General features: G+C 39.8%; 1 protein-coding gene across 1 annotated transcript in view; it reads left to right on the top strand.

Moving 5' to 3' along the window:
* The window catches only part of arid3a (AT rich interactive domain 3A (BRIGHT-like)), a 113,251-nt gene extending 98,192 nt beyond the window's left edge, over positions 1-15,059 (top strand). The window contains exons 7-8 of the mRNA XM_020931699.2: positions 2,887-2,976; positions 7,297-15,059. Coding sequence (XP_020787358.2) covers positions 2,887-2,976; positions 7,297-7,460 — 254 coding nt within the window. The 3' untranslated portion in view covers positions 7,461-15,059. The remainder of the gene's footprint in view (positions 1-2,886; positions 2,977-7,296) is intronic.
* Positions 15,060-15,980: the final 921 nt, after the last annotated feature.

Genomic DNA, 15,980 nt, shown 5'->3' with positions numbered 1-15,980 from the left:
AACCGACATCGGTTTAGACCTGGTTTAGACCTGGTTTAATCCTGTTTCAGTCCTGCTTTAGTCCTGGTTTAGACCTAGATTAGACCTAGTTTAGACCTGGTTTAGTCCCGTTTTAGTCTCTGTTCAGTACTTGTTTAGACCTGGTTTAATCATGTTTCAATCCTATTTTAGTCCTGGTTTAGACCTGGTTTAGTCCCGTTTTAGTCCTGGTTCAGTCCTGGTTCAGTCCTGGTTTAGTCCTGGTTTAATCTTGTTTCAGTCCTGTTTTAGTCATGGTTTAGACCTGATTTAGACCTGGTTTAGTCCTGGTTTAGACCTGGTTTAGTCCCGTTTTAGTCTCTGTTCAGTACTTGTTTAGACCTGGTTTAGTCCTGGTTTAATCATGTTTCAATCCTATTTTAGTCCTGGTTTAGTCCTGGTTTAGACCTGGTTTACTCCCGTTTTAGTCCTGGTTCAGTCCTGGTTTAATCTTGTTTCAGTCCTGTTTTAGTCATGGTTTAGACCTGATTTAGACCTAGTTTAGACCTGGTTTAGACCTGTTTTAGTCATGGTTCAGTCCTGGTTCAATCCTGGTTTAGACCTGTTTTAGTCCTGTTTTAGTCCATAAACATTTAAGTCTCACCGTAGCGTAAGTCACAGGAAACACCCAAACCATGAAAAAAAAGTGCGACTTATTGTCATAAAAATCCAGTATGCATCAGTTCCAGTTAGAATTACTCGGGTCTTTCTGAATCCCGACAGGATGGTTTCGGTGTCACTGAAGTCCAGGCTTTGTCCATCCATCCAGTGACTTCAGGAAAGTTTCACGGTGCATCCTCGCTCACTCCAAACTTTCTTTCTGCTGCTCGATTTTTCTGTTTTCAGCTGCAGATTTCACGACTCGCAGTTTGTGATCTGCAGAATCTGATTTCGTTTTCGGCGACATTTGTGTTCAGTCTTCTCAGTCTTTGTCTTTATAAGTTTGTTTATTAAATGTTAATGCGATCGAAGTGACGTGACGCGGACGGGACAGAGGCTCTTTCTGCAGGAGACATGCGCAGTAGAGCCGAGTGACATTGGTACAGGAGGAACAGGAGCAGCAGATACTCACACGCAAGACTAGAACCTCTCAACATTTTAGTAGATAAGTTGCACTGGAACCAGAGAATAAAAGCGGGTTTTAAGACGAGACTTAAAACATTCCTCTAGGGGGCAGAGCGTTCCAGAGTTTGGAGCCAGTTTGGGTCACAGAGAAGGTCCCGTCCTCCTGGTTTTAAGTCTCGTCTTAGGCCCCCACGAGCCGGAGCTGGACCTCGGACCTCAGAGCGCACAGGGGGAGTCAATTTGGATGAGGTCCGAGACGTATCGTGGGGCCGGTCCATTCAAAGCTTTAAAAACAAACGATCAGAATCTTAAAATCTACTCTAAAATGAACAGGAAGCCAGTGCAATGGCGCAAGAATTGAGGTTATGTGCTCACGTTTTTTTTTGGTTCCTGTTAAAAGTCGTGGTGGAGTTTTGGACTCACTGTAATCGGTAAAGTGTTTTTGTCAGATGCTGGAATAAAGTTCGTTAAAGTCGTCCAGGTGTGATGAAATAAAAGTGCGCACGACTTGTCCAAAAAGTTTAAAAAGTAAAATTTCCATATTCTATAACTTAACTCTTTTCACAGTGATGCTTTGCTCCGTAATCTTGGTTCTGAATCTGTTTTTTTTAACATATAAGTTATTTTTAAATTGTTCTCATCAACATTAAACTTTCTACAAATGACACAAAGCACAGTTAATGAGGCGTGATTAGTGCGACATCTAGTGGTGATTCTAGACACTACACAAGGTTCTATGCAGTGTTGGGAAGGTGACTTTTAAAATGTAATCCCCTACAGATTACAGATTACACACCCCAAAATGTAGTTTGTAACGGAATCCATTAAATTACTTAAAGTGAGTAATGTAATCTGATTACTTTGGATTATTTGATTTGCTGTAGAGAAGCAAAGACGAGTAAATCGTAAGATGTTTTGTCTGATAAAAGAAAATAAAAAGTCCAGATTTTACTGAACCAAATTAAAAATATTATTGATAGAAGAAGAGGAGACACGTCCACACAGCAGGATTTAGTCCTGTGAAATCCTGTTTTAGTCCTGGTTTAGACCTGGTTTAGATCTAGTTTAGACCTGGTTTTAGTCCTGGTTTAGACCTGTTTTAGGTCTAGTGTAGATATAGTTTAGACCTGGTTTAAGTCCTGGTTTTAGTCCTGGTTTAGACCTGGTTTTAGACCTATTTTAGACCTGGTTTAGATCTAGTTTAGACCTGGTTTTAGTCCTGTTTAGACCTGGTTTAGACCTGGTTTAAGTCCTGGTTTTAGTCCTTGTTTAGACCTAGTTTAGACCTGGTTTAAATCCTGGTTTTAGTCCTGATTTAGACCTGGTTTAGGTCTAGTTTAGATCTAGTTTAAACCTGGTTTAAGTCCTGGTTTTAGTCCTGGTTTAGACCTAGTTTAGACCTGGTTTAGACCTAGTTTAGACCTGGTTTAGATGTAGTTTAGACCTGGTTTAGATCTAGTTTAGACCTGGTTTACTTTCCGGCAATGAGTGGAATTATCGAAAAAAAGAAGAAGGAAAAAAAAGGGGGATACAGCCCAAAATGTGAAAACAGGAAAATACCGCTGTGTAATCCATTTATTTCAACAAAGTAACTGTAATCTGTAATTACATAACTCCGGTACATGTAATCTGTCACTCCTCAACACTGGTTCTATGTTACGCTCTTTCCTACCTTTCCTAAGTACAAGAAATGCCACACACATTTGTAAACACTTTGAAGAACACAAAGTGACGATTGGAAAACTTGTGTAAATGTGTTTCGGTGTGAAGAGTTTTGACGTCTCGTGTCGTTTGATTTTCCAGACGTGAAGCAGGAGTCTGCAGTGAACCTCACCACCAACGGCAGCAGCAGCATCAGCATGTCCGTGGAGCTCAACGGAGTCATGTACACCGGTGTGGACCAGCGCATACGCACACACACGCACACACAAACTCACGAACGCACACACACACACACACATATTTTCTGATTTCTGTTCTGATGTAGTTTCATCACCACAAACAGACCTGGAGTTGTGTTTTTGTTTTGTTTCATTCACACATTTACCACACAAACCTGCAGATTTAGGTCCTTCAAACAGGAAACCCTCCGTGCCACCTTGTGATGTCACGTGGTAATACAGGAAGTGCTCCACCGTGTTCTTAAACTCCATACTCCTCCACTACAATCATGCGAATCATTTCAGACCTTGAATTGTCAATCTGTACTGAATCAGAGGTTAAAGGTTAAAGGTTAAACTACAATTCGACGACATCACAAGGTGGAACAGAGCATTCTAAGCTTTGGAGATGTAGACAGACGAATAATAAAGTGTTACTTAAACATGTGTGAATGAAACAAAACACAACTCCAGGTCACAGCATTAGACTATTTTGCAAAATGGCCACGTTTACATGATGTTTTTTAACTCTGAATTAATTGTTCTGGATTAAATAGTTCGGAATTAAAATATTCTCCTTCGAGGTTTGCATGGAAAACACATTAAACTGCCTTTATTTAATTCCGCTCAGCGTCTGGGGGCGGGGAAGGTTCTGATTGGACAGAGACACGAACGTATTTACATCGACCGGAAGAAAACACACACTTCAGCTGCTCCCGGCTTTTCATCTTTCAACTTTTCATCTCGGTTTGTCGTTACGCCGCGGACGCAAACGTGATCCAGACTTTTTTTCAGTCGTTCGGGTGTCATGACGTTCACGGCGACATCAGCTCCCGTTGGACGCCACAGTTTTCTAACGCGAAAGTCAATGAACGTGTTTCTATAATAAAGTTGTTTTAGATCAATATTGTGATTTAAAAATGTGCAAATTATAACTGTAGAGCAGACACAAGCACAGCAGGTCTTCTTTAACAAAATAAGCAATAAGAGACATAAGCTATGACCAGGACTAAACCAGGACTAAACTAGGACTATGAGCCACGACTCATAACTACAATAAAGCACCACAAAATAGACAAGGCATTTAAATGTATTAAAGGTTGTATAGAGGATTGTTTAAGGGAAGTGAAATACATTGACAGTTATTTTTCAAATGTTGTGCATGCGTGACACCACCTTCCTCCTCCACAGCTCCTCAGTAGAAACACCTCCTCCTCCCGCCTCTTTACTCTAGAAATCACACTTGTTTACAGCCAGTGTCTGTTCAGAATCACTGTTGAAGTTTCCTGTCTAGAAATAATTCAGCGACCGACGCGTCAGTTTTTAGACCCTTCGTCTGCTTCGTTCGCACCGTCGCTGGAAGAAATCTCCAAGAATCACCTCAGTTTGTCTTTGCTCTTTTTCTCCTCCTCTTCTTTCAGCGACCTCAAAAACCGACTTTCTTTTGCGGCGAACTGGTCGTGGATTCTCGTCCGCCGTCGCGACAAACTTTGTGCGAACTGCGAGGAAGCGACAGTTTAAAAAAGCCTCTAAGAACCGCCGCATAAACCAAGAAATCCCCGCGCGATGACGAGTCAGTTACACTAGAAACGTAGGGAGTTTGATTGACAACTGAACAGCCAATAGAAAATGAGGCAGCCTCGTTTTCTATTGGCTGATGTTTATCTGGCCTCAACACGTCCACAATTGATAGATTTTCATTCTTTTTTTTTGGTCATAATTACAAAGCTGCATCTATGTAATGGTATTTTAAACTTTGACAATTTGAAACTAAAAAAAAAAAAAAAATCCTCCATACAACCTTTAAGTGTGTTCTAATTGGCTATTGGTGCAAATCCCAACTCTAAATGGCTTGTGTCTGTCTACATCAGTGAAACATACTTATTAAAAAAATTTATTTTTTTGCTCTGGGTCGCCATTTTGCCTGTGAGTAGGGCGATCCGACAAGCATGTGCTGAACGACCCAAATTATTTTTAAGAAGAATAAACGTTTACATGATCTAGGACACAGGTGTCAAACATAAGGCCCGGGGGCCAGATCCGGCCCTCCAAGACCTATAATCTGGCCCTCGGCTGATTTTCTTCTAAAATATTTTAATTATGTTTTTTATTAAAATCGTGTTAATTTTCTGTGGTGTTTATCACAGCAGCATCTCCAGTGTCTCTGTACGTGGCCCCTCCCACCAGAGCAGCACAAATGAAGACTTGTCTCTTTCCAAACGCTCTTAAAGGACGATCGTTTTGACTGTTGACCGTGACACCCTCATCAGAAAAATGTCCAACATGAGAAAAGTGGAGCCGAGTGCAGGATTTTACAACAAAAATGGACTTATTCCTATTTACATACAAGTTCATGTGAAAACATTGTGTTGAAATTTTATTTTTCTTAAAGTTTCAGGTTGTTCATAATATTATAATATTTTGTAAAACAAAGAGTTCATCAATTAAAAAAAGATTTCTGTAATAGATTTGCGTTTCCCTGCAAAAATATTTGAACTTATTGTTATTTTTAAGGTATACATACCATGAGTTTTCTGATCCGGCCCCTTTAGGATCAAAGTAGGTTGGATACGGCCCCCGGACCAAAATGAGTTTGACACCCCTGATCTAGGAAGAAATTAATTTGGTTTTAAGATCAGAATAAACCACCCACTTACTTCAGAACGTTTAATTCCATTATAATCACTTCACTTTTTAAAGCGGAATCAAATTTTATTCAGAATTAAATTATTTTTATTCGGAATTAAAGCTCTCATGTAAACGTGGCAAATGCAGGACTTTCTGTAATCCCTGTTTTAACATACAGATGTGTTCAAAATGGTTGGTTCCCTCTGGCAATAAAAGAAAAATCAACAGTCATCACTGAAATAACTTGAAACTGAGAAAAGCAATAATAAATAAAAATTTGCTGAAAATTGTCCAACAGAAATCAAACATTGTTTTTCACCTGTGCTTCAAGATAATTATTAGAAAAAACAAAAATGATGGTACCCTTAACTTTATATTTTGTTGCACAACCTTTTGAGGCAAACTCTGCAAACAAACAATTTCTGTGACTGTCAATGAGACTTTTGTGCTGATCAACAGGTAGTTTGACCCATTTCTCGTGAGCAAACTGTTCTTGTTGTCTCAGGTTTGAAGTTTTTTTTTCTCCAGACGCATGTTTCAGCTCCTTTCACAGATGTTTAAGAGAATTGGAGGGTTTCAGTCATGTGATAACGTTGATGCGCGAATTTCAGGCGGAGGGCAGGAAGTGAAGACAAACACGACAAACAAACACGGCTCTGGAGAACACAGATACGGAGAAGAGTTCTTATTGTCAGGATTTAGAGCCAGGAGCGAGGCAAAAGTACAAGCAGTTAGTCGACAAATATATTGGACGTGAAACTGATCTTATTGAAAATGAGAGAATTTTCAACCGAAGTAAAAGATTTGCCGACAATCGAGGCAGAGGAGATCACGAACTATTTAGCTCTTCAGACATCAATCTACACCAGACAACAGATAAAGGTGTACAAAAGTTTGGAAACATATAACTTTTTTTGTCAGTGGATGGGTTCACAACCTCGGTGCAAAACGCCTAAATGAAGTTTATCGTTTGGTCTTCTCCAGGGTGAGTGTTTCTCTTATTTTATGTGTATAGACGTTATGGAAAAAACTGCAGTGTATCGGCAGTAACTGATCTATCCCAACTATTTAATGTCAACAAACGTCATCAGCCGTTAGTCATTAATGATTCGTTTATGTTAAGGTAAACCACAAAAAACTATTTAGCTTTGTAACAAACCTTTGTCTAAGTGGTCACTGCAGACACGAGCATTAGCGGATTCTGCTCCTCCCGACCGCAGACGTAGGTTTGTAATCCGCTTTTTACGGCGTTGTTCTGTCGGCTTTTCCTATTTCTGACCTTTGTGAACGACTATATTCGGTTCTCTAAAAAAATCGCTTTTCCTTCTCTCGGTTAGAACGATTGGCACAGCCGTAAACTACACAACACATCTGCATTTTCCTCCAGTCAGTTCACTTCCTGCCCTCCATCTGAATTTGCGTGCTGACAAACGTCGCCCTGTGACGCCACGTGAAACCCAGATATTGAGATCTGAGCTCACAGAAGAACACTCCAGAACAGTCCTAAGTTTTGTTCTTAGCCATTCTTGTGTGTTTCATTGTCCTGTTGGAAGTCCCATGACCTCAGTTTCAAGTTATTTCAGTGACCATTGTTGATTTTTCTTTCCTTACCAGAGGGGCACCAACAATTTTGTCCAAGTTTGTATTTTCTTTCCATTACCTGCATCACACCTGCCCTCTAACCCCGCCCCTCTGTCTCCCGCAGGTGTCCTCTTCGCCCAGGCCGCCCCGGGGTCCGCCTCCTCCGCCTCGGCGCCCGCTAAAGCCGCCGCCCTCGCCCGGGTCATCCCTCCTCCACAAACCACGCCTACCTCAACCGCCGCCGCAGCAGCCGCAGCCGCCGCCGCAAGCTCCGCCCCCGTGTCTTAACACCACCACCCCCTTCCCTTGCCCTCCCTCCTTCCCCTCGACCCTCTGCATTTTTTTTACCGAACCACCACGCTAAAAAGTAAAGCCAAAAAAATCCACCTCGTCGCTCCCACGCCTACCCACCACCGCCTATGCCAAAAAAAAGAGACCTGAAATCTCACTTGAAGTACCCTCTATCTCAGGTTTAAACGCTCACCTACTCGCCTCTTTCGTTCTTCAAAAGCCAAAAAAATACCATAGGATAACTCATCAGAGCCAGTATAAATGTATGCATTACCTGTGAATTATTTATTTCTACACAATTGTACAGAAAACCGGAGAACAAAAGAAAGAAATCATAACGTCAAATGGTTAAATACACTGTTTACACGCTACTGACTGACAGCTATGAGATTTCCTTCAGGGGAGAGGTTTTTTTTTTGTTTTTGTTTTTTTGAATCCATCTTTTTCAATGTCATTGTTTTTTGAATATTATTTTTATTCTTTGTGTTTTATCATTTTAAATCTATTTACAATCCTCTCACTGCAGGAAGAAGATCTATTATATATATTTAGAATTTTATGGAGAAAAAAAAAATGAAAAAATTATCTATTTTGAATCAGAAAAGCTTTAAAGATATGTGTTGTTTCTTCAGGGCATATTTACAATGGACCGTTGTAACCTCATTATTTGTGCAGCCTCACTCCGCCGCCGGACGTTTTGAAACCAGGATGTAAACGCGATTTGCCAACTCACAAAATTGTGGAAAATTTATGTACAAGGTCACCTATAAATCTTTGTTTTAGCTTAGGTTTTTTGTAAGTAAAGTTTGAGGAAATTGAGAAAGATTTTTGCGAATTTGCAGGATCCTTCGTCTGGAGAAAGTAGCGGGAAGATTTGTTGATTCTGCAGTTCAAAAAGTTCAAAAAGTAGAAAGTACAGATACAGAAGTAAAAAAATATCCACTTTTAAGACACAGATACCAGAAAAAGTACCGTACTTTGGTTTGTGTACCATTCGTTTTTTTGAATTTCAATTAAAAATGACAAAAAGACAAAACAATAAAATGGAAAAAAACGGTTTTAGTTTTACTGTCAAACAAACTTCAGACTTCAACTTCTATTTTCAATATTTACAGTGAAGTTTATGTCAAGTCACCGTGCCTACACTGAAAAAAAACAATATCTAGATAAGTAAAAATGACTTAAATTAAAAACATTTGACTTTATTTGAGTCGATTCAACTTGACAAGTAAACTTACCGACCAATTTTTCCCCAGTGTGATTTATAGTCCAAAAAATACAGCACATAAAGCCTAATTGGGCTCCAAAAAATGAACAAAAACAACCTCAGTTATTTCCCGGGATTCCTGGGAATCTGAATCTCCTGGGAAATGAATCGTCTTGTCCCAGGATATGATTCATGTAATTTTCGAGAAAATATTAAACCCCAAGTCTGACTAAACCAGAGACACCCAAGTGTGTTTTTCTTAATTCAAGTAACATTTGATTTTGTTCCTTATTTTAAGTGTAGTAAGACAAAAAGTCTAATTCAATTTTACTTGTCAAGTGAAATTTACTCAAATCGTGATCAAACTTTCTTAATTCAAGTCATCTTAACTTGGCTAGATTTAGTTTTTATTGGTGTATTTTAAAATTTTGATATTTTATTCTCTCTGGTTTATTTTTAAGGAAGTTCTGCCAAATTCAGTTTCAGCTGAACAAAGGAGAATTTATCCTTTTTCTCGTCATGAAGTTCAGCAATTACTTTCTTAGGGCCCGTTTACACGAGAACGCTTGCGGGAAAAACGACCCGATATTTGATCAGAAGTGCCTTTCGTTTAGACGGTGACAGCGTTTTTGGGGATTAAAAACGCAAAAATCTGAAACCACCCTCCACAGTGGAAAAAATAGTTGAACACGCTCCGCCGTAGTGTTTCTGTCTACACTGCCCAAGACGCAAAACTCTGGTCAGATCTGCTCAGGTCACGTACACATTTATGTCACGTACAATTGACTTCCTCACACTTTTGCGTCACCGTATCCACGCAGATTTCCTCCCGATAACGCTCATCTAAATGCGGAATATAAAGCGAAAACGCGACACCACTTTTGCGTCTTTTGTTCAGACCGTCATCATATAAACGTAGACTGAAACGCAAAAGTAAAACGCGTTGCTATTTAAAAAAAAGAGAGACGCGTTTGTCCAAAAAACTGCAAGGATTTTTCAGGTAAATTCTTCTAGCAGCAGAGTTTTTTGATTGGTGTTATTTGAATTAAACTCTAAATTAAATATTGGAAATAGAGGTCGAAATCTGTTTTTTGTTTGACACTAAAACGTAAAAATTAAATAACAGACTGTTTTATTTTATTGTTTTTTGTTTTTAATTGAAAGCCAAAAGAACGAACAGTACACGGACCTACTTCTGCTTTTGTACTTCATTACTTTCCGCCAAAATCTGGAAATTATCATCCCATAGAAAACCCACAAGGGAAACTATGCAAACGCCACAAAAAGCCATATACAGCTGAGGAACTGAACCCTCCACAGACCAGAGGATTCAGTTTTACTTTGCTCCCGATGGAGGCGCAAAACGAGTCAACAAAAGCACAAAATCAGCAAAATTCTAACAGTATCGTCCACAATTTATTTACAATCGTGGCTTTTTTAGAAGAGCGAGTCATTTCTAGTTGTCATAAAGTAATATATTTGTAGAATTTGAGAATTTTGTGTGTGTTTGTGCTTATTTAAAACCTAATTTATCCAGGCCAAGTTGGATGGAAGCAATGAAAATCAAATATTTATTGACACGTCGTCGTCATCGTTACGTGAAAATTAGATTAGCAAAAACAGGTGACCTTTTAATCGTTTCTGACAATCGCTCAAACTCCACTCGTCTGACGCGGTTTGTATCTCTGAAAACGAGAAAAAGCTCAGCCAAGAACACTTCAGTTTATCAGAAAACGACTTAAAAGTAGCGAAATTATCAGTCCACGCAGCAAACAAACTACCTCTAGACTAGAATCACGCCATCTCAGAACTAGTTAAGTCAATAATAAACCTGAAAACAACACGAATAACCTCATAGTCGTTTTAAAAATCTTGGCCAAATCAGAGAAAAATCGCTGCGAGTGGTTAATCTCGTGCTTTAAAATGGCCGCCGCCGGAGTGAGGCTCAAAGAAGTGGCGGGAAAATGATGTGTAAATTTTCCCGCGACTCCGGGCTCTGGACCTGCGCAGTCTTCTCACTGTCCCCCATACTGCTGCTTAGGTTCAGATATATATATTTGAAAAACGTTGTACGGGGTGGGCGATATTGGCAAAAAAGTTTCTTGCTATCGATAATCACAAATGTATAAAGCGTATATATAGGCTAGTTTTGCTTCCTTGTTTGCGTATATCAACTTTTTTGTCACATTTTTGTGTCGTTTTTCGGGCGTAGGTCGATAGGTTGCGTTCACGTGACGTTTCGAGATTCAGTTGTGGAAAATCGAGCTGGAGGGCGGCTCTGAAATCAAAAATATAGTTGAATTTTTGTTGTTTTTGAAGGTCAGAATGCTGTTTGACGTGGTTTGTTGTCAGGAGCCTAATCGCTGGGCCTATCCACGTTGTTCAAAGTCTTGTACGTCAACACCAAAAAGGTTAAAAGAGCTTCAAGTGGTTGCTCAAACACAAAGACGTAGTTGTTGTCGGCCGAGCGAGTCTGTCGACCTATTTTCTCGCCGACGGAGGGGTGACCGGATTTTCAAAATTCTAAACTGGGACACGCCCGGTTTGGGATGTTTGGTATGAATAAAGTAGTGAAAAGAAAAGAATTTTTTAAGCGAGGGTACGCAATTCGTGACGCCCACTAGGTAAACAAGGTCTACACCAAGTCAAAACCAGGACTAAACCAGGTCTAAACTAGGACTACACCAGGACTAAAACCAGACTAAAACAGGACTAAACCAAGACTAAAACCAGGACTAAACTAGGTCTAAACCAGGACTAAACCGAGACTAAACCAGGTCTAAACCAGGACTAAAACAGGTCTAAACCAGGACTAAACAAGGACTAAACAAGGACTAAACCAGGACTAAAACAGGACTAAACCAGGTCTAAACTAGGACTAAACCAGGATTAAACCATGATTAAACCAGGCCTAAACCAGGACTACACTAGGACTAAACCCGGTCTAAAGGACCAGGGAACTCTAGGAAAAAACAGGTCTAAACCAGGACTAAACAAGGACTAAACCAGGACTAAAACCAGGAATAAACTAGGACTAAACTAGGTCTAAACCAGGTCTAAACCAGGACTAAAACAGGTCTAAACCAGGATTAAACCAGGCCTAAACCAGGACTACACTAGGACTAAACCCGGTCTAAAGGACCAGGGAACTGTTGGAACATGGGGCCTAATTTTGGAAAAAACAGAACAAAACAAAAAAAACATAGGACTGTGGGAACATAGTCACATTCCCGTGGGAATCTTATTAGTCAGAAATTAGTCAGAAATTGCGATAGTCTTGTTTTAACCCTGATGTAGTCCTGGTTTAATCTTAGTTTAGTCCTGGTTTAGATCAGATTAGTCAAAAATAGGGACACCTGGGATATTTCTTGTATAAAACTGAGACAAATCACTGGTTTTTTGGATAAATCAGGGCTCAAAACTTGGACTGTCCCGGGTAGATGAGGAAGTCTGGTCACCGTAGCCGACGAAATTGCTTCCAGAAACTCCTGTAGAGTTGTTCTGACCCTTCGCCTTCTATTTGAAATCACGATATCGAATTCCAAAACTGTCGTGAACGCAACCTATTCCAAAACGAGCATATCTTCCACACAGCCTTTTTCCATATCCTGTCGACAGTAAACTCGTACGTATCGCCCACCTCTGGTCTCAGTTCTCAGGTTAAAGTTACACAATGTACAAATCCACCCGTGTTCATCCGCTCACAGCACGTAGAAGAAACTCTCTTTGTTCGTAGCTGTGCGGTGGAGCGTCTTAAGGTCAGCTGCATGCGTTTCTCACACCATCACCTCCGCCGTTGCGTTCGAGTGCGACTGGGCGCTCAGACAATCAGATATCCGCGCTCTCGGGACGGCCACTTTGACATTTTTTTTATTTTTTACTCGTATTTTTGTAACTCGTCCATCGGGGCTTTGCGTGTTTTGGCGCGTCTTCTTCGGATCCAAGTGCTTCTTACGCTCCCGGTCTCATCAGGATTAGACTGTAACGCAAAATACTCTGACTGTTTTAAAGTTTTAAAGGTCCTATATTACACTAAAATGACTCTGCGTGAGCTTTTAGTCACGTTATAATGTCGTTCCCTCCTCCAAAACAAATCTGGAGTTGCGTTTTGTTGCATTCAAACGTTTATTTTTAGTCTGTCTACATCTGCAAAGCTCAAAATGTGAGTTAAACGTGAACAAAACACAACGTCAGGTCTGTTTGGGATGAGAAAACGTAGTGCAATATAGGCGCTTTAACTGCAGTACTTGTAATATAGGCCAAGCATTTTTTTGTAAAACGATCACTGATGATTGTTAATCTACTCAAAGCGACCTCATATTTCCTACGCTGCGAGGAATCAATCAAGTCTTGAGTAGTAGGGTCGATCCCAAAGCCTTAAATTGAGAGGAACTTGCCGTCGCAAAACGTCGCAAACAAAGACTCTTCGTCCACACGCTGTTAAGCACATTAAAGGAGACAAATTACGCTAGATGGACTTCTTTTAATTTCAAAACGATTCTGTTATCAGCAGAGAGGGACAAACATCCGATCTAGAGCTGTCAAAAATCGAATATCAGACACTAATCGATACAAAAACTAGGATCAAAACTAGACACCGTACTTTTCGGACTATAAGGCGCACTTAAAATCTTTTAATTTTTGCAAAAATCGACAGTGCTTACTGATCTCGAACCGATTTTATGTGGTACACGGCGCTTGAAAATCTGTCAAAATGTTTTAGTACAACTTTGGTAAACTATGAAGTTGCACAAGGAGTGAGCAGTTTTTTCAGCAATTATAGTTTATGTAAATGAGCCATGTGGTTTTAAGTTTAGTTTCTGTAAAACGTAAACAAATGTGCGCAAAGCTGTATCAAACACATTATTACTCACTGTATATTTGAGTCGTTCTCGTAGAAAATAAACAAACTTTATCCACCCACATTCGTCCGTTTGTTTCGTTTAATTCGCCTTATAATCCAGTGCGATTTATGTATGAAAATAGATGAGAGAATTCAACATTACTGATATAATCCGGTGCGCCTTATAGTCCGAAAAATACGGTACTAAATTTTTCGCAGGTATTGATACTAAAAAATCCCATTGACAGCACTGAAATGAATCTGAAATGAAGTTTACACGATATAAGTACTACAATTTAACATCGAAAATCACTTTATTATCGTCGTAGAATCAGAATCGGTGTTGAATAGAGAGAAAACGTAGTCCCGTGACAACACTAATCCAATAGAAAGTCTTAAAAATCGCCTGAATTGTCTCCTTTAAAGTCTGTATTTTTTATCCGGTGAGAGACTCAAAGGTCATATACTGTATTTCTACTCGAGTTTGAAGAAGCAGACAGGAGCAAAAACAAAAATCCACACGTTGAAATCTGAATTCTAAATAAAAAAACAACCCCAGAAAGAAAAGAAAAGAAAAGCATTCTTTAAAGACTTCTTGACCAAAACGTGGGCTTCAAATCTTCTGTCAACCTCAAAAAACGTGGATATTTAAGTTCAAATTACAATGATTTAGCTTAATCTTTGACATTTTTTGGATTAATTTACCGATCAGAAGTTATTTAAACCATTCTTATTTGAGATACGAGTTCGATACCGGACTAAAACGACGACTATTGTGGATTTGAATCTTTATTTTTCGCAAACTTCTCCTATCTGCTTCTTTAAAGTTTTGCTTCGTGGAATCCAGGGTGTGATTTCGTCGAGTTCTCCGATATCAAAAGCTCAAAAAAATACACTCTTATTTATCTATAAACTCTTATTTAGTTGCTTCCAAGTTCTGAAAAACGTTGATTTACTGTGATGAAAACGTCCGAGTAGCCGGTTCGTGCCAGCTCTCGCCGCTGCCAAATAAGACCTCGCTGATTTAACCTGAGCAGGCAGATTTTTGCAGAAGTGAAACCCCCATCTGTCCCGTGTTACAGTTACAGAGGCGTTTTACAAGATGACTCGCAAAAAAAAAAAGCTCCTATGAATTCGGATTGCTAATTTGAGTAGTTTTGACTAGTTTAGATCTATTTACTTTGCATTAATAACTGCCAAAATCACACTTGAAATAACTAAGACAGGTCAGAACCCAACGTAAACCAACTTGAATAAGCTACTTCCTCCACGTAAATCAATCTAAATGAGTAAGAACTACTCAAAAAACGCGATGTAAAGGTTCTGAATTCAAATCGTTTTAACTAGAATAGACGTTTTTACGGTTTTTGCCGGGCGTATAATCAAGCCGAAACAATCGTTGGCGATGCAGAGTAATCCGAGTGTCGTTCGTTCATTTGTTTTTCAAAATAAAACCAAAAATAAGAAAAGGAAAAAGCAACAATTTTCTTCATTATTTGTCTCTAAAACCAAAATGAAAAAAAAAAAAAAACAGATAATGATTAATTTTTTTAAATTTTTGATTTTGTGTTTAATTGAAAAAAAAAAACAAAAAATCTGATAACGGACGTTTCCATTTACGTGACTTAAACTGAGATGCTGGACTGAACCAGGACTGAATCCGTTTTCAGTCCTGGTCTGGTCCCCGTCTCAGTCTCGGCCTCAGTCCTGTTCTTAGTTCTGGTCTGGTTCCAGTCTCAGTTCCGGTCTGATCCTGGTCTGGTCCTGGTCTCAGTCCCGGTCTGGTCCTTGTCTGGTCCTGGTCTCAGTCCCGGTCTGATCCAGGTCTGGTCCCGGCCTCAGTTGTGGTCTCAGTCCCAGTCTCAGTCCCGGTCTAAGTCCTGGTCCTGGTCTTAGTCCCAGTCTGGTCTCGGTCTGATCCCGGTCTCAATCCCGGTCTCAGTCCTGGACCTGTTCCTGGTCTCAGTCCCAGTCTGGTCTTGGTCTGGTCCTGGCCTCAGTCCCAGTCCCAGTCTCAGTCCTGGCCTCAGTCCTGGTCTCAGTCCTGGTCTCAGTCCCAGTCTGGTCCTGGTCTCAGTCCTGGTCTCAGTCCCAGTCTGGTTCCTGACCTGGTTTAATTCTGTTTTAGTCCTGGTTTAGTTCAGCATTTCAGTTTAAGTCACGGAAACGAAAAACAGTTGTTATTAGTTTTTTCCATTTTTCATTTAAACACAAAATCGAAAACCGAAAAAAAGAATCATTATCTGTTTTTTCATTTTGGTTTTGGAGACAAATAAAAATGTTTTTTCATTTTCTTATTTTTGGTTTTATTTTGAAAAACAAATGAATGAACGACACACAGATTCAGAGCAGAGCCGGCAGTAGCCCAGAGACTCCGCCATGTTGCCTTTAGTGATGTTGTTCGGTCGTGCGGGTAGAAACAGAACGTGCAGAACTTAAAAATATTAAGTACAGTCGGCGCAAATCT

The sequence above is a fragment of the Boleophthalmus pectinirostris genome, unplaced genomic scaffold, assembly GCF_026225935.1.
Source record: "Boleophthalmus pectinirostris isolate CB_2022bp ecotype Guang Dong unplaced genomic scaffold, ASM2622593v1 HiC_scaffold_7, whole genome shotgun sequence".
Taxonomy (NCBI): Eukaryota; Metazoa; Chordata; class Actinopteri; order Gobiiformes; family Gobiidae; genus Boleophthalmus; species Boleophthalmus pectinirostris.
This window is presented reverse-complemented; position numbering and strand designations above follow the sequence as displayed.